Source organism: Calidris pugnax, unplaced genomic scaffold (assembly GCF_001431845.1).
Source record: "Calidris pugnax isolate Ruff unplaced genomic scaffold, ASM143184v1 scaffold41, whole genome shotgun sequence".
NCBI classification, from domain to species: Eukaryota; Metazoa; Chordata; class Aves; order Charadriiformes; family Scolopacidae; genus Calidris; species Calidris pugnax.
The window spans coordinates 23,403,733-23,421,784 of NW_015094509.1; the positions used below are offsets into that span (position 1 = coordinate 23,403,733).

Sequence of the window (18,052 nt, forward strand, 5' to 3'; positions counted from 1 at the left end):
TGCAAGTTTTTGCATACATTGACAGCAAAGATATTAGACCATGCAGCATTCCATTCATGCATATCTCCTGTGTCCCAGCTACACAAATAGTTTTTAAGCAAACCAAGGCAGAACTCAGAACATAACTCAGTTATTCTCTCCTCAGGTCTCACAAATATCTGGGAATCATTATATTCTGAGATGAAACAGGCTCCAGACCCTCAGGTAGGTAAAATATGTAAATGTAGCTAAAATATCAAGGTAGGTGAAATGTAAGTGAAATGTAAAGTTAATAGTGGAATAAAGGCAATTCTCAACCACATATGAAGAGATAGTATTCATTTTGATGATTTAGGTTTGACTTTCTAAGCAAGCAGCAGATTTGATTATCTCCAGAGACTCTTTGAAATATTTACATTTTCTAAGGCATTGATTATCCACAAAGAGACTTGCAAGACGTATGAGTAATAAAAGCAGGTTATGGCATAAAAAACTGATAGCACTTAAAATATCCAAATGACAAGTAAATAGTAAAATGGCAAATGTCAAGGCCACAGTTTCAAAGATTTAGGCTTAGGAAAGCATAAATTCTTATATGAGTGAATTTTGAACATTAACAAAATACAGATTTTAACCAAGTGAGTACAATTTTCAGCATTCTTCAAGCTCCTGGTGAAACTGCGTGCTTGATGCTGGAGTGACAGTTTGTGATTTAATGAGAGGCTGTCCATGTAGGGAAAGACAGATGGTATGGGACTGGAGCATAGAAGAAAAGATAGAAGGTATAGAACCACAAGTGGAAAAAGCCAAAAGCTGAAAAATAGCTTTTTACTTACAGCTACTAGTTGCATAGTCTTAGAATTAAATCAAAGCCCAAAGAGAAATAAATGACCCCTAATAACAGCTGAAGGTTACTCCTTCAGAAGAAAGTGCTGCAATTGATATATCCTGGCAGACTCATATGTGTCTCACTGCTCCTACACAGCAGAAAAACTTACCAGAGGCCAGAAGGGTAAGGCTAAAGCACTAAGAATTTGTTTCTTTCTGAAAGCCAAAAATATATGATGTAGTCCCAGAGGCCTTCAAAGCAGCCCAACCCTCCAAAGGCATAATGGTATAAGAGCATGATGCTAAAGTTGATTAACCTCTACCACAGCTCCCAGAACCCCACCATTCTCACCTCCAGAACTCCACCTTCCAAAAACTTCCAGCTCCCTGTCTGCTCCAGGCCCTTCAATCCATCTCTGTTCTTCCTGCACATCCAAGAACTCAGTCTTACAGCAAATGACATCAAGTCCCACTTTAAATACCTACCTGTTTCTGCCAGCATCCTACCAGTTAAGCCCCAAAGCCTAAAGGTACCTCTACCCCATGTCTTTTAATCTGGCTCACACTACTGCATATTCCCTCTATTTAAACTCTAATGGCCTCTAAACTTCCAACGGCTGCTGGCTGGCCACCTGTTATCTCTCTCACTGCCCACTTCAGTAAGGCAAGGTGACCTCCATGTCTTCAGCTGTTCCTCATTACTGGTCATTCCTTCTCTATTCTCTAATTTTTTGGCAGACGTGTGGGAATCAGTAGGAGATTATCTGATTCCACATTTGATTCTACCTTATTTACTCATTATGTCATCAGCTTAGGTATCCAGGGTACAAGCTACATTTACTGAAACCATAGGACGACAGAGTGGAGAGGGAATAAAGTGGACACAGCTATCAGTTTGCTCTCATTTGCACCACAAGAACTGGGCTGGGCAGGGAAGAGGGAGAATACAAAACACACTTTAAGCCAATTTGGTTTTACTTGCCAGCAGAATTCACTCAAATCCTGATCAGCACGACACTGTACAGGCAAACACTGGAGCACGGGTGAGATGGGAGAGTACAGAGTTAGAAATACTAGTGGAATATGACTTCTACTGAGGTTTCTTTAAGTACCAGGGACTGCTGTGCAGCATTTTTCAGTTAAAACACCACGTTGCCACAACCTTCTTGCTCTGTGATTACATAAACTTGTTACAGCTGGGCCATGGATCCTTTCCAGCTGGGGGGAGCATGAAGGGAAAATTAATTGAGCAATTCTTTTTCTGATCACCTGAGACACGAGAGTACTATTTCATTCCTGTCCTTGAACCAAAAGGTAATCTTCATATGTGTGTGTGCCACAAAAATTTTGAAAAATTGATCTGGTTTTGTTACTTCATGGGTGGAAAAAGATAGTAGGTAACTTGCTTATTTGCAGTTATTTGAAAAATCCATCTTTTTACTCATTTACACAATACGGCATGTTTTGAAGAGTCTCTTTTCATATATAAAAAAACTGGTTTTGTTGAAAATAAAGGAAAGACAAGGATGTCTATAATTAGATTTTCATAATGATTCTTTAAAGAGATCTTAATTCTTAAGGTTTAGCACTATGATTAAATTGCCTTTCTGGAATGTTCCTTCTTTGGAAGATATGTCCTGATGGGAATGGCTAGACTGAATAGCTGTAGCTCACCAGATGTTACCTGTAAATCAGAAACATTCCCAAAGCACTCACACATTTTAAGTATCTTTGTATGATGCCTCCTCAGATTATTTTACATACCTTTGGCATGCTGACAACTAAATGACCGGTTGTTTGCGATCTTTTAGCAGAGCTGCTGTCTGGCTTCACTTCCTCAGGGAGCACAAGCTGAAATGGCTATGAGAAATTATGCAATTGGAGTATATAATTCTAAAATAAACTTATTTCTTTAATTTTATTTTTCACCTGGACAGAACAGACACAGAAACATCACTGTCACATCCTTTGATCTTAAATACAGCATAGGTCTAAATCCTCTCACTTTATATGTAGTAGTACTAATCCTAATAAATGATTAGCACACTAAACAGCTTTTACTTACAAGTCAAGTCATATGTATATTCCTGAATTGCTGTCATTCCTGAAGTGACATTTCTAAAGAAGGTTATGAAGCGATGCTTGACTTATATTAGCAATTAAATGAGAAAGATTATCCAGCCTATTTCAGACATAAAGTAATTCTGAAGTTTTGTTTATGCAGTTGGTACAGTCAAAAATAGGGATTTTGGTTTACTGTTTAAGCTCTTTGAATTTTTTTAAAAAAATTGATGATAAAATTAAAACCACTGAGAAGAAAGAAAACTGAAATGACATTTTAAATGCCCTTTCAAAATATACATGCATTTGTTTCTGTCAGTTATAAATTCCAGACTGTGAAATTGCTAAATTCTAGCCTAGAGCAACTAGCAAGCTCTCTTAAGTGAATTATGGTACACTGTGTGTGGGGAATAAGAGAGAAGGAGGGAAAGAGTGAAATTTCATTTCAGGCTATGCCCATCTTCTGGTTAGGACTTCCCCAATTCATGTGTGGTCCAAAATAATGTAAGAATAAACAAGCATTTTTTCTGCATAAGTGTACATGGCTGGTAAGGCATAAAAGTCAGATGCAGAGTGCATTGAATAACTATGGTAAGGATTAACTCTTGATTTCAAATGAATGTAGTAAGAAAAGACTAACCTTTCCCTTCACCAGTACTCGTATGTAAGTTGGCTGGACATCGACATCAAGCAGAGAAGTGTCCAAATGTCTTCAGAATGAGATATAAATAAATTAATCAATCCACAGTACAGTCCACTAAATAAGCAGTGCAGACTATATTGCTCTGAAACAATGATTTCACAGCTTATAACCTACAAACTTTAACATCAGTGACTAAGTTCTAGGAAATATTATTAGGATTTAATGTCCTTGGAAAAAAAGCATGATCTTCCTGTGCATTCATAGAATGCCAATTAAAATAATGTCTTACTTCTGTCAAGTCCACCATATCAGCTACTGTGTAAGTGCAAAAGTTAAAAATCTTTGTAGAAAATGAAGAGGTCTTTCTTCTATTAGTTTAGTGCTTTACAGTAATATGATAATTAGTTTATTTGTTATTTAAAATTGTAAAATTATTTTGCTACTTTTCTTTCAGAAGGCTTAACTAGTAAATTTATAATGAGGTGGTTTGGTTTCTTTGTGGGTTTTTTTTGACAGAATTTGCTGGAAAACAATGAACAGAGACACTTTACATTCCCAGGAAACAGTACATTTAAATTTCAGTACTGTCAAACAAAATTTGTGACTTGTAAAAGCTCCACTTTAACATCTGCTCTTCATCATGTGACACATACACCTGTGTTCTTGTGACCCTTCTTGTGACCCACTAGTGAATGCACAGGTAAGTATTCCGTATTTCCTTTCTTTTATAAAGCTACTTCTTGGGTGATTTTTTCAAACTTTTAAATTTACATTTCTTACAAGTGAGCACAGAATATTACAACATATCCAACATTATACTGCACCTGAACACATTTTTGGAGCCTAATTCTTCAAATTCAGAAACATGGAGCAGGCCTTTTTTGAGGGAAATTAATGAGTTTTAAGTGAAGAATACCTGGCATGAATAGTGGTTAAATAAGCTTGTGGGTTTCCAGTCCTTTCCTGAAGTGTGGGCAAGGCCACTGTACTGCTTATAGTATATATACCATCAAATAGTTACCAGGTTTCCTTGTCATATTTTGGCCTGGTTCACCCAAAGTTCTTCCAGGCAATGTCCTGCCACAGTTCAGGAAAAAACATGGGCCATGGAGTCTTTCCAGCAAGCAAGGAAAGTAGGACAAGGCTAACCTGCTCTGACCTGGGGAGGAGAAGAATTTAACTAGAAGGACATGGACTGTACTGGAGCACTTCTAGGGCCAGAGAATAGGCAACCCCCCCCCCCCCCCCCCTTAAAACCCTAATATCCAAATGAAGAATGGAAAATATTTTACATAGGTACAAAAGCACAGGTGTGGATGAGACCTGACTGTGAGCTGCAGAAAATATCAATTCCAAAAAGGACTATTAGTAACAAGAGTCCTCATTCAGGAGTAGCAGAAGAGTCTCAAAAGCGTTTGGTTTATTCAGCTTCATTTCTTTGGCACAGACTTCAAGATTGATTCAGTTACCCCCTATGTTATTTGTTTGCCTCTTGAAAAGTCCCCATTACAAAGAGTAGTGTTCTGAAACTTAAGAATGTCAAAATTAAGAGGGAAAAAAAATACTGACCTGTAAACAGCAAGATCCAAGACGATCTGGTTGTTATCTTCATCATCTTTCAATGAGAAATGAAGCCTAGTAATAATGACAAGAAACACCTCCAGGATAATTACAATTAGAGTAATTCAAATTCAACTGCTAGCAATTTCAGCTGAATACAAATACAACAATATGTAGACATATGTAGGCAATATGTCACACGATAATTATAGAAAGAGTTGCAATTTTCCTCATGAACAGAAAAAAATACTGGCATTTGAACCAAAGTCATTCTAACATTTATTTTCTGTTCTCCTCACCCAACCCACAAGAAACTCACAAAAAATACTGCTGAAGGTCAGTTAAAATTAAGATCAGTCTGTCAGTGCAGAAACAGAGACATCTGCTGGTGAAATCTGTCTGCTCGATTAACATCTGCACCGAAAAAAGAGTTCATGAAAAGCCTGGAACTTGGTAGTTCTAATCTTATCATAAGTTTAAAAAAAATGCATCTTTTTTCATAGCAATTAATTTGCATAGATTATAAATATCTGCCTGTGCATTTCCAAAGTAAAGCATGATTTGCACAATATCCTTGATTCTAAAAGCTTTATAATATTTGTTGAAAATGAGACTGTGGATTGTATTAGCTGCATGTTTGTGACCTGATGGCTGAATTCTTAAAATTGTGAAGGAGTCTTACCAGTTATAAATTGAAAACAACATCTATTACTAAAACTGCAAGGAGATCTAGTCTAAATTTACAAGTTCTGCAGTTCTGCTGATATACTCAAATATTTCTCATGTATTAAACTACAGAAAAAAAAAAAAAAAACCAAAAAAAAACCCACCTATAAATTAGAAGATTTTTATAATGTAGTTATTGGTATAAAATGAGAGGGGTTTTCTTAATGCAATTTATCTGGAATGTTTCAGTGACATTAAAATGTTTAGATACTTTGGGTTCAGGTTACAGAAGCTCAGATGTTAACAATTTAGATGATACATTTTTTCAACAATAACAATATTTGCCAGATACACATTTTAACTCTTTGATCTCCTGTATTCTGATACAGCCAACTTGCAAGAAAGCTTATGGAGCTTTTAGCTTATGGGTATTTTTAATGGAAAGCTGCAAAAAGTACAAAACGGCTTTGTTTCCTGTCTATGTTTTTTCTCTTACTGCATCACACATTTTGAGAATTCAATAAAACACGAAGGGTGAGAAAGAGAAAAAAATTACAAATTTTTCTAGGAGGAAGCTTAATCAGAATTGTTCTCAGCAGAATGCAGCCTTGCTAACCTTCCAAAAGAACATCAGAGAAGCTTGGACATTACTGTGGACATTAGACTTTCACTTTGAAGCAAAAACTTTGGAGAACACCATCTGTCTACTTGTGTCTCTTTATTTATGTCTCTCCAATCCCCTGCCAGATTGTGCTGAAGGGCTGTGATATTCCTGCTGAAGCCGTGATAAAAACTGCTCGTTGATCTGGCTTTACATGGGCACATCCACAGACTAAATTCCAATCCAGAAATCTTGGGTGACACAAACAGGACTGCTACTAACAGAGAAATCTAGGGGACTGGATTACTTTTTAAAAGATAATCAGAGCTTTATTCCAAATGCCTCTGCTTTTTAGAGGCAAAATCAAATTTTAGACTTCTCTCCTTTGAACTAGAAAACTATTTTAAAAAAGCTTCAGTTAATGAATTTTTATCAAAAAAAAAATTACATCAATACATTGGTAAGTAACTTCTGGTACGGATGGAAAAAAACATGAGCTCTTCTGTCACTACCTTTAATTTTCCATATACCACTGAAAATTATGCACTGATCCTGTAATGTAAGTTTTCAAATTCCTTGAATTTGAAAGGATTTATAAATTACAAGATGTAGAAAGCATTCTTCATTCTAAACATATTCTTAGCTTTGATTTTGCAGCTAAAGCAGTCTTATGATAGAAAAACTTGTTCAGAGGACAGCAGACAGGTATGTGTCCCTTAGTAGGCCACTTGATTAAGCTCCTATAGGAGGCTCTTTGAGGAACTGTTTATAAGGAAACAGTGTTTGGACTCTCTATCTCCTGTTTTCCCTTAGAAAAGAAAGGTTTGGTTCAAGTGAAACCAACAGTACCACATGGCTTATAGCCCTGGAAACTCATTCCAAAACACTTGAATACCAGGTGCCTTTGTCAACGGATAAAATATAAGAGACTTCCCTGTATCACCAGCTTCTGTTGCTAGAGACCTCACTCAGTGTCAAAGGACCTCATGTCATGGGAGTTAATTACATATCCTTCCTAATTCTAATTTTACATCTGTCATCAGAGGATAGAATTATTTTGCCCAGAAATAATAATTTAAAGTGGTTACTCACACACATTTATCTTCAATGGTCGAATTGGTTAAACTTTTTCAACTATTAGCAAGATGCTCCAAGAAAGAGACCCTTACCATAGAAGGGAAAAGAGTAAAATGTCTTATATATTTTACAGAAAAACAAGTTTTTCTATCATCAGAGACCAAGATGTTAAATTAAACAACCCTCAGCACTTCACTCACTGAAAACTAATTCTTTTTCCAGCATCAGAACATAATTTTAGAGGTCAGTTTCCCCACCAGGAACATAATACTGCAATGGGAATTTGTCAGCCCTTTAATTTTTGTATTGTCACATATTTTGAAATAGTTGCCCAAATCCTCTGTAGAGAGATTAGTCTGTTTAACCTCGTAACGTTACATACTTAGGCACATTCACATTCAGAACTTTTCCTTCTGCAGTGACCAATGGCCGAAGAGGCTTCTCTTTCTTTTGTGATTCCCTTAAAAAAACAGAAAGAAAAAATGGTTTATAATTTCACAATCTGGTATTTTATGTGTCATAGCAAAAAAGAAGGAAGAGGGTGGTAAGAGGTAAAAATTATCTGGTATCTGATGTTAAGGATACAACTTATTTTGAAACAAAACAGGTTATATCAAATGTCTAATTGCACATCAAAAGCATCAAGTAAAGATGAGCAAATGCTTTGTAATATCATGTTTTACATTGGTAATAACTTCCACATGTCACAATGTCCATTATCCAACAGTAACATATCAAATTTATCTGGTCTATCTTAAGAAATCAGTGGCTTTCTTAAACATATGAAATGAGGGGTTTTCTAGTTATGAATGCTCATAATAATCATGTGGTATTGTTACTGTTAGTTGATTTGATACATGTGCAAACAATTCTAAAAATAAATTTTATTCATGCTAACTTAATTACTTTTACTGAACAAAAGCTTGACATATCTCTAAATAGCATGTCTATCAGTCACATGTCCTCAGTTTATTATCAATTGTCCAACTACAACCCAGCTGGCAAATTTAACGTGTACTAACAGGTCATAAATAGGTTCAAACTTAGCATTGGTCTCATTGAGTTAACGTCAATTTTCTACTGAAATAAATATCCTTTGTACTGATTAACTCACATTAAAGTTCAATCTCACCATCCACCAAGGATGATTTGAAGTTGTCAGGGGCACTTTTCTGTTCTCACCTTTCTCACGTTACCTACCAAAAATCTCACTACCAAAGCAAAATGAACTGTGAAAGGATTCCTTTAAGTTGTTTTGAAATTTAGACCAATCCAGAAAGGAATTATTCTGTCTTTATTATAATGTTATTTGGACTCTCTTTGAATGTTTAGAGGGAAGCATTTGGAACACATTTGATCTTGACTAGAGCAAGACATCCCCAAAAAACCAGAATTCTAACTAGCTAGAATCTGGGTTTCACAGCAGTTCTTCTGGGAAAGTGCTAGACCTTGAATTAATAATAGAATCAAGTAATGCAGACTTCCAGACTTCTTGGAGAGTTCCCTAGAACTGATTTTTTCAATACTGAGGCTTGAAAAATCTTTTTAAAAAGCATGTCCTTAAGAAGAAGAGCTAGAAAAATCTCTGGCACAAATGCTGTTATATAAGCAAAAGAAGAAAAAAAAAGAAAAAAAGGAAAAGAAAAAAACAAAGACATTACAATGTTTGTGGAACTGATAAGCTGGCAACAACAAAATAACTTTTTTTGCTAGCATCTGCACCTATTTTCCATGCTCAGCAAAAAAACTTTAGAAAGTTTTAAAGGCTTTTCAGAGGCCAGACATCTTAAGATCCACCATGCCAAAGAGCAAAGATAACACAAAGAGTGTTATTACTCGGGATGAATATATTTGATAAAGTATGTGAAAATTTTTTTAAGTAGCATAGAAAAGGTGGCTCAAATGCCACTTGTGCAAAAATTTTCTAGCATGGCCTATAGGGCATTTCTGTAATGCAACCAGCTCTCTGGATAAATGCTTTTAGCAAGAATATTAAACATTGAGCTACCCCAAACATTAATTAACTGATGGAAACTTCTGAGGTCCATAAAACTGAGGTAAAAATAGAAATTATATTTTAATACTCTGTTTGAGAAAAACAAAATAAAAGGTATCATAAATATATTTTAGAAACTGAAACAAAACAAAGTGAACAATCTGACTATTTTACTTAGATTTTATAAGCATATTTGCACAGGCAACGGGGATTTAAGCTGCCAGTTCTCAGTAATATTTAATGTGAGGCAGTCACCTCCCTCTACTCTGTACCTTTGAAAATTTTCCCTTCCTCAAGTCATAGAATACATCAAAAAATGAAAACATACCTTATGTTGTCTTTAGCTCTCCGTTTTTCTTCAATATATCTGTGAGTTTCTAATCTAGACTCTGGAGTATACGGTGTAGGCTCCTCCCAAAATCTTCTGTCTTCTTCATCATCTTCAGCTGTTCTCCACGTTTCTTGTTCTCTGCCTCCTTCTGCCTGATGGCTTGCTTTGTTGTGTAGAGAGCCTGGGCTACACAAGATCACATGGAATATTATCCCAATTAAATGAAGAAAGAGTAACAGTAGTTGCTAATGAATTCTTACAATAATATCTTTTTAACCCAATAATAATAACTGTATAATTCCTACCAAGAACAGTATCTTATAGATTTGGACAATATTCTCTGTTGTGCTTCTTTCATTAACCAACAAAACATATTTTGACATAATGTTTTTCACAGACTTAACTAAGAAATGATACTATGGTTATGCCTAAGATTCTGAAAACCCCGATAGATAGTTCAACAGATTGAATTTCAGGAACAACATTTTCAGATACCCCTGGTGAAAAAAAAACCTTCAGGGCATGTGATGTTTAAGTATTCCCAATATCAATCAGCAGCAGATTGGAAATTTTATAAGGTAGTAACATTTTACTTAGACATTTCCTCAGGGTGATTTTGGAGCCTGAATCACTTTCCCCACCCTAGCTCTAAGCCTCTGTAATCTTTAGAAATTCTCTATCAATGTAGAGAGAAAACTAAATTTATATTATAGATATGATCTGTGAGGATCAAGTTCTATAGCAAGCTCCATGGAACTTAGTCTGTATTGTATTAAAAGTAAAATGGGTGGCAACTGCAGTGGAAGATGATCCCAGACAAAAATCCTTCTGCTATCCAGGTAATCTCAGTGATATCAGGTGGAGGAAGTACAGAAATCAACATTCCATAACCTTTTGCATCTCAAAAGATCTACAATATTCCATTCCAGTCTTCATATCTAATAACTATAAAGCAAAACAAATTATAGGTGAACAGCTGCTTTCTCTGGAAGCCCTGCATCACCTTAAATAACATTTTCCAGCTGTTCTCCTGAAAGAAGCTATCAATTACATTCTTTTGGCACCCAGACAATTTAGATTGGAGTTTTGGGACAAAAATTCTATTGTACTGTCTGCAGGTCAGTAATTCATTATGTTTGTAATTAATTATATTTTTCATTAGAGATAACATGCATGATGAAAAATAATTCTGCTAGAATCAACAATAAAGACAAAAATATTTAAGTTTAGTTATATAAACTGTTTAATGAGGAAAAATAAAATTCATAAAGAAGAAAGAGAAGAATTATGTTTACTCACGAACTGTTATTGCTGATACCTGTTAAAATCGAGCTTAGATTTCATTTGATTTTCTTTCTTGTCCTTTCTTTCTTGCATTCTTCTTTGAGCCTCTTCTTTTTCTCTGTCCCTTTTAAGAAGGTAAGCTTGTTCCTGCTCTCTTATTTTCTGTTTCACTTCTGGATAGTTTTGAAGTGCTTGAATCCTCTCTGAACGTCCTATTTCTTTACTGTCCAAGCACTTCCCAAAGGGAAAAAAAATCAATATAGGTATGTGAGAACTTTTCAACATATTCAAATCAATAAACCCATTAAGCTGTAGGTTAATTGTGATAAATTATTTTCTGTACAAAGTTAAAAATATGCCTTTCAAATGTCAATAGCATTATGTAAATTATACCGTATTAAAAAAAAATAATTAACAATAAGTTGCTATTCAGATCTGAAAATGCTTTTGTGTGTCTGAGAGCTGCTTTTTGCATTTTCCAGGCATTTGAGTTGGTCTTATTAGACTATGCAGTAGAAAGAGTCCCTTCAGCCATTTCTGATATTTGTCTGACCTTGATTCAGCTCATGAAACTATTATGAAATTATTAATTTTGATGTGATAGTTTATTGCCAACTAAGTAGCTGAATATACCCCTAACAAGATCAGCAAGCATCTGTGCTTCTCCAGGGGAAATTATGGGAGCATAGATCAGACTGGGACTGCCTGTTGTGATGGCAGGAAATCTTTACATCAGTACATCATTGCACAAAACCTCAATCTCAAAGTATCTATTTACAGTTGATGCCATACAGTACATTTTTACATCGATTTCTGTCTTTCTACTTACTCACACTGTTGGTTTGGTACATATTGTGGTACGGTACCACCAACCTGGTAACATTCTGCAATCATGAAAATAGTTTAAAAATACATTGTGTATATAAAAACAAAAGAGGAAAAAACCCAAAATGGTACAGTTGTGAATTTATTTTTTCAGAATTCTCTTTAAGGATCTCCAATGAAAATGATGGAAAAATTAACAAATGCATGTGGTTCAGTCAAAACAGGAGTAATTTATTATCACATTATTTACTCTAGCCACTTATTTTTGAGAATATAATTTAATTTCCTTCAGAGAGTAAGAAAAATACACCCCATTTATCTACCATGGGCATTTATTTTCTTTGGGATTAGTATATTCAGTCAACAATCCTGGTTATTGATTTGGATATAAATTTAATTTTTAAAATCTTACTTTTAATTGATGAAGAGTTGCTACCACATACTGTCTATAACCTTCAAATTCAGTACATGGGTTACCCACTAGAAACAGTTCATTCAGATGTATATTATATTTTAGGGTTTCAATACTGGTGAGCTCGCCAATGAAATTTGCCGTTAGGTCAAGTTTCTTCAGTTCTTCACAACCTGGTAAAAAAAAACATAATTCAATTTGTTCATAATATAAAAGTACACACACATAATTGGATATAAAACTATCTGCATTTGTTCTCTGTATACTAATTTCACCCTATTAGAATACATCCTCTCCTAGCCACAAGTGAAATAGTAACTCACAGACTAAGTTTATGAGGTCACGATACTTATAGAAAGAAAAATATTTTAATAAAATACGGAATATCAAAACTTATTATAGATTTTATCACTATCAAAACTTTGTGATCTGTTCTTGTATACTAGATGAGCTATTAAATTTTTCATTTCCAGATAAACTAGGTTTTAGTTTTAACAGTCTGATTGTCTTGGTACCCCTCCTCAATTGAGTTTAGGGTAAGGTATGGCTAAAAGAGTGTCTAATTGCTTCAGGAGAGCAGGATCAATTATGGGTTTTATTTCTGTAATTGTTAGCCCTAGATAACATTACTGAAGAGTAAAGATAAGCTTATCTAAAAATTGACTCCAAGTCAAGCTGAGGTTTCCACTCTATGGACTCAGCTATTGAGGCAAATACTTTATCGCTGGTTAAATTGCAAACACCAGCCAGAAAATGTTGTTTGTTAACCAAAATAATTCATTATAAATAGAAGCTCTAAATTAGCTAACAAGATGCTCTGGAAAATCTGGGTGCAAAATTTATCAGCCTCTCCTTTTATCATAATCTCTCCATGAGTCATAACCTTGACTCTAAGAGTAAAAATGTTTAGCTAAGAGCAACTTCAACTTTGGTGCCCATCACTGTAATCACTTCTTTTCCTTTGCAGGTCTATTTGGCAAGTATTTTATGCATAAGGGAACTGCAAGAAAATAAACAGCTCAAAATGATTTATTATGGATTTAAATAACCCAAATTTTTGCAAGGCTCACTCCCAAAGGTTCTGACTCCCGAGTAAATGACAAATCAGAATGATAAATAATGCTGCCTGATAGAGGAACTTAAAACTTACTGGCATAAAAACAGATGTAAATTTCTCAACTGATCCAGTTGAACATGTCCCTGCTCATTGCAGGGGGGTTGGACTAGGTGATCTTTAAACTTCCCTTCCAACCCAAACTGGGAAATTATTCTCTACTACGATTCTATGAATTACAGTGACGGGATAAAGGATTAAACACAGAAAAAATGGAGAGGACTTCATGGAATGACAGAGAAGTATAATCTATAAAACCATTTAAAAATACCCCAGATTGCCAATGCACCCTCTGTAGAACCTGCTTCTGTGTGACACTTGGTTGCTGAAGTGAAGATGACTGCTGAAACATTACACAAGAGGGACTTTTTACAGCCTGCATAGCATTAAAAAAAAACCCTTGTATTGTTCCATCTAACCTGCATAACAAATGATCTTATCTTTAGAGAGGGAAAAACACTAATTTCATCAAAAATACAGATTCTTGGTTTGCAAAGTATTGAAGAAAAGAGCTATCGTAGCCGGCAATTCTGGTGAGAGAGTACGCAAAAAGCGAGTTAAAATACATTTCAGGATGTTCAATGACAAAACTGCAGCAGTAGCAGCATTTGCTACAAAGAAGCATTTGTTGAAACTCTGCACACAAAAAGGCTCTTTCTGAGAATCAACAAAGTATCTTTACTTGTGGACATACTTAATGGCTTCCACCCTTTTTTTTTTTTACACTGTCACAACTGAAGTGTTTCTATATGAAAAGGCAAAATGGTTTGTTTAAAATCTGACCTTCCAGATTTTCAATTCTTTCAATATTGTTCAAAGCTACATTTAAATATTCCAGCTTCTTCAGTTTTCCCACATTTTCTGCAACAAAACAGAGATCTGTTATTTCAGTTTTCTTCATTGGAAAAGCCATTAACATTTTAATTTCTCACTTGACTCCAAAGAAACAATAAATCAGAAAAACAGGAAGGAAAAATCAGAATATGTATCAGATTATTGGGCATTAATATTTTAATATTAATGAAAAGACAAAACCAAAAAGATCTCTGAAAACACAAATTAACTTAAAAAATAAAAAGAAATAAGGAAGGTTATAAACACATTTTTTTTATCACAATTTCCCAAACCACGTATAGAATGCAAGAGGGCTGGCCAAAAAACATGGTGACATTTGACATGAAACTCAGAAATGATCAGCCATACTTAGTCAAGCTTTACAAAATTAGGGTTTTACACTCACTTTTATATAAAAGATTGGCTTCTTTAGTACACATTTAATTTTTAAAGACCTTTTATCTAAAGGGTTAATACAAGAAATCTCCTTTGCTCCCATCTTAAAAAATTTGCAAATAAGGATTTATATGGCTTTAGTATGAACAAAACAAAGACACCCAGCATCACCACAATCTGGAATCTAAGCAGTGCTATATATTATACTATATTATTAGCAGGTTCCCAATGCGTGGGGCTGTGTCAGAATGGCCAGCATTTCCTTCTGTGAATACAGAAAGGGAATAAAGAGGGAATAGGACCTTCATCAGTCTCAAAAATGTCAAAAAAATGCAAATACCCCTCAAGATACATGACAGGTCAGAGACATACATCTAAGACAAGATAGGTAGTATTAGTTGTGTCACAGTTCACCAGTTTCTCCCTACTGTTGTGGGGAGATGTTACAAAGATCTGACTGGAAAACCTATCCAATGAAATTATGAAGACTCTAATTCACAAGCTACACTGATTAACTGTTGTACAAACTGTCCTGCTCAGACAAAGAAAGAAATCCAAGAAGAGGGAGCTTCTCCTAACCAACACAGCTCAGGTCTACAGCTTAATTAGTTGTCTAGGCTCCTCTACAATCAATAAGGAGAAACGGGCTCTTCATGGTGCAATTTGTCTTACCTTAAATTGGCTGTCTAGAACCAGTGAACCAAATCATAGTCAAAAATACACCTTTTCTTCATCACTGGTTATAAAGAGAAGCCACAGTAACTGTCTTCAACATAGATATCTAAAAGTTTGGTGACATTAATCCTGCCACTTAGTTTACTAAGACCTTGAGAGATATTTTCTTCATAATTCATAAACATGATGAAATTAATTTCTCAGTAAGGACCTGTGCAACTTAGGTTGGCTATTCTTTTTTCTTACAGTATTTTGGTAATGGCAGTGCCCATACACATGAAGATGTTGGAGAGATAAGTGTTGAAGCCAAAGGCATCTTGTGGTTATTTTTCCATTTAAGAATAGAATCCATACAGTGGGTGCCTTACAACTTGCTGTCTGGTTGGCAGGCAAGTTGGATCTTGAGGGCTGTGTAAGGGTTTTCTTTAAAAGGAGAAAAGACCGATCACAGGAGAATCAGTGTAAAGCATTCAGCTATGATATGTTGAAATGTGCTTGGAAATGTTGTGTGCTCTGCATGAACATGTTGGTATCCACTGGGAAGACTTCTCAAATTCAGTACTTTTTCACACAACCCTATTGGCAACCCTTTTGGTCACTTTTTTTGTTACTTTTTTGTTTTTGTTCCTAAGGTAGTATCTTGGAAAGCTGTTACATTACACAAGAATATATGAAGTAGAAAGTTGCATGGTTTTCCAACTCTTACACTTAGAGTAAGTTAAGATAAAAATTGAATGTCTCAGAAATGAGACCGTTGAAAAAATCTTGTGTCCCAAAAGCAGTAATATGAATGATACACTGTACTAACCTACAGGAGATGTAGGTGTTGACAAAAGAACGAGATGCAGTCTAGTACCTTACTATGGACACAGTAATAGAGAGAAAACCAACTTATTTTAGTCCCATTTTTGATGGAGCGGAGCAGAGCAGCATAAAACAAAAACCTTATTCTCTCTGGGACAAGATTCCTCCACTGTAAGAAACGCAGATGTTACTAGTACAGATACTCCCTAGGGGTTTCCTGATGAACCCCTCCAGAGGATTTTAAGTCCTTAGCACAGAATTTCACCCGAAAACTAGATTTTCTTTTCTTCCTCTTAAGGAACTTCAAAGAAATATGCTAATATAATTTCTAAGCACTTTTGACTTTCCATTCTTCATCTACATCTGTGGAGTCCAAGCTTTTCCAGCCCAAGGCCTGATGTAGTATCTTTCCATAGAGAGCCTAGGAACCATGTGAACTCATAGCACAAAACACACACTGTAGGAAATTGTACCTTCTCCCGTGGTGCAGGAAGACCATTGAGGCTTCACTGGAAAAAGTTGCCTTTATGCACAAAAGCAAGTATTTTATCCGAATGAAAATTATTTTCATGTTAACATAAAAAGACCATTAGTATGAAAACTGAATTTAAAAATGAGCATGAGGAGAGCTAGTCCTACGATACCACAGTTCATGGCATACGCTAAACTGTTTGTCTCTCCGTTTGCCACAAAGACAGGGTATTAAAGTTAGATCTTGACTTATGAGATTTTAATCAATAAAAGGTGTTCCACACATGTTCTAGTGACTTCTATTTCAGTACCATCTTTTTCATTAAAAATTTCTCTTGCAAATTTCTAAGCTGCTTAGAAATTTATTAAAGAGACAGGGAAAGGAAATCTTATATGAGCAGATCCACAAAGGACTTTTATGTAGTTACTCTGCATTCCCTTAAAAAATATCCCAACAGTCATTTTTTTCTAATTTCAAAATTATGCATGTAAATCCATTTAAAAAGAAACATATCCAGAAAGCACTTACCAATTTTTGGAATTAGATTATTCTGAAGATAGAGAATTTTTAAATCTCGACACCATTTGTCAAGATACTCTAGTTTTTCTATTTCCTGCTGATGTAAAGAGATTTCTTCCAGTGAAAAAATTTCACAGTCGTTATGTTCTGCACGTCTTCTAACGAGATCTTCAGTGACTGAAAGAAACATTAGATGTCATATCTCCTTTTAGTCATTTTATGCCATCTGATTTATGAATATCTTATAAAAACATTAAAATCTTTTGTTTTGCCATACCAAATACATAGCCGGTAGGAACACCACCAAAAAGAAAAAAAAAATATCTGCTAGGAAAGACACCAAGTGCCAAGTAACTTCAGCCCACCCTGCCACAGTAAACATCTTTTTTGAAACACCCATGTCACCTGTAATATTTAGAAAAATCCATATGAAAACTGCTGAGTCTTCCATATGAGTGTGATACCCCTGCAGAAATTAATCCAACATCCGTTATTTTCAGCATAGCTCGGGTTGCAGATTGATGCATGTAGGCAAGCAATGGAGTGTTTTATGTTCTTTTATTTCCTGATGCCAGATGTTCACAAAAAGTAAACTAGCCACAGTGTGTCATCATATTCTTCCACCAGCACAGTGTGCACAGGAATAAGCAGGATGAATGCTGAAAGTGGGCAGATATTTTTCACTTTTTCAGTCCTTGAGGCAACACCATAACCAATTCATGCTTATAAATGTTTATGTTAGAATGAAATTTAATCCTGGGTATTTCTTAAGCATTACCAGCTCATTAGCAGCCCAGCAAAGGAGTCTCAGTGGCCGAAAGACACCAGAGACTTGGGTTCAGAGTTTTCACATGGTAATATTTAATGCCAGCCAATCTTTCAACCAACGAAAAGGCTCTGTATAATGAAGTAAAGAAATTCTATGAGAACCAGTGCTCTTGAACTAGAAGTTATTACTTCGTTTCCAGCCCACTG

The 18,052-nt window shown here is 35.3% G+C and overlaps 1 protein-coding gene across 1 annotated transcript in view; it reads right to left on the reverse strand.

Annotated features, from left to right (window-relative positions):
• The window catches only part of LRRC6 (leucine rich repeat containing 6), a 33,223-nt gene extending 15,462 nt beyond the window's left edge, over nucleotides 1–17,761 (reverse strand). Inside the window, exons 1-10 of the mRNA XM_014965187.1 lie at nucleotides 17,483–17,761; nucleotides 17,087–17,254; nucleotides 14,161–14,238; nucleotides 12,264–12,436; nucleotides 11,061–11,260; nucleotides 9,740–9,928; nucleotides 7,798–7,875; nucleotides 5,081–5,146; nucleotides 3,509–3,578; nucleotides 2,572–2,667 (exon numbers count right to left, since the gene is read on the reverse strand). Coding sequence (XP_014820673.1) covers nucleotides 2,572–2,667; nucleotides 3,509–3,578; nucleotides 5,081–5,146; nucleotides 7,798–7,875; nucleotides 9,740–9,928; nucleotides 11,061–11,260; nucleotides 12,264–12,436; nucleotides 14,161–14,238; nucleotides 17,087–17,254; nucleotides 17,483–17,528 — 1,164 coding nt within the window. The 5' untranslated portion in view covers nucleotides 17,529–17,761. The remainder of the gene's footprint in view (nucleotides 1–2,571; nucleotides 2,668–3,508; nucleotides 3,579–5,080; nucleotides 5,147–7,797; nucleotides 7,876–9,739; nucleotides 9,929–11,060; nucleotides 11,261–12,263; nucleotides 12,437–14,160; nucleotides 14,239–17,086; nucleotides 17,255–17,482) is intronic.
• Nucleotides 17,762–18,052: the final 291 nt, after the last annotated feature.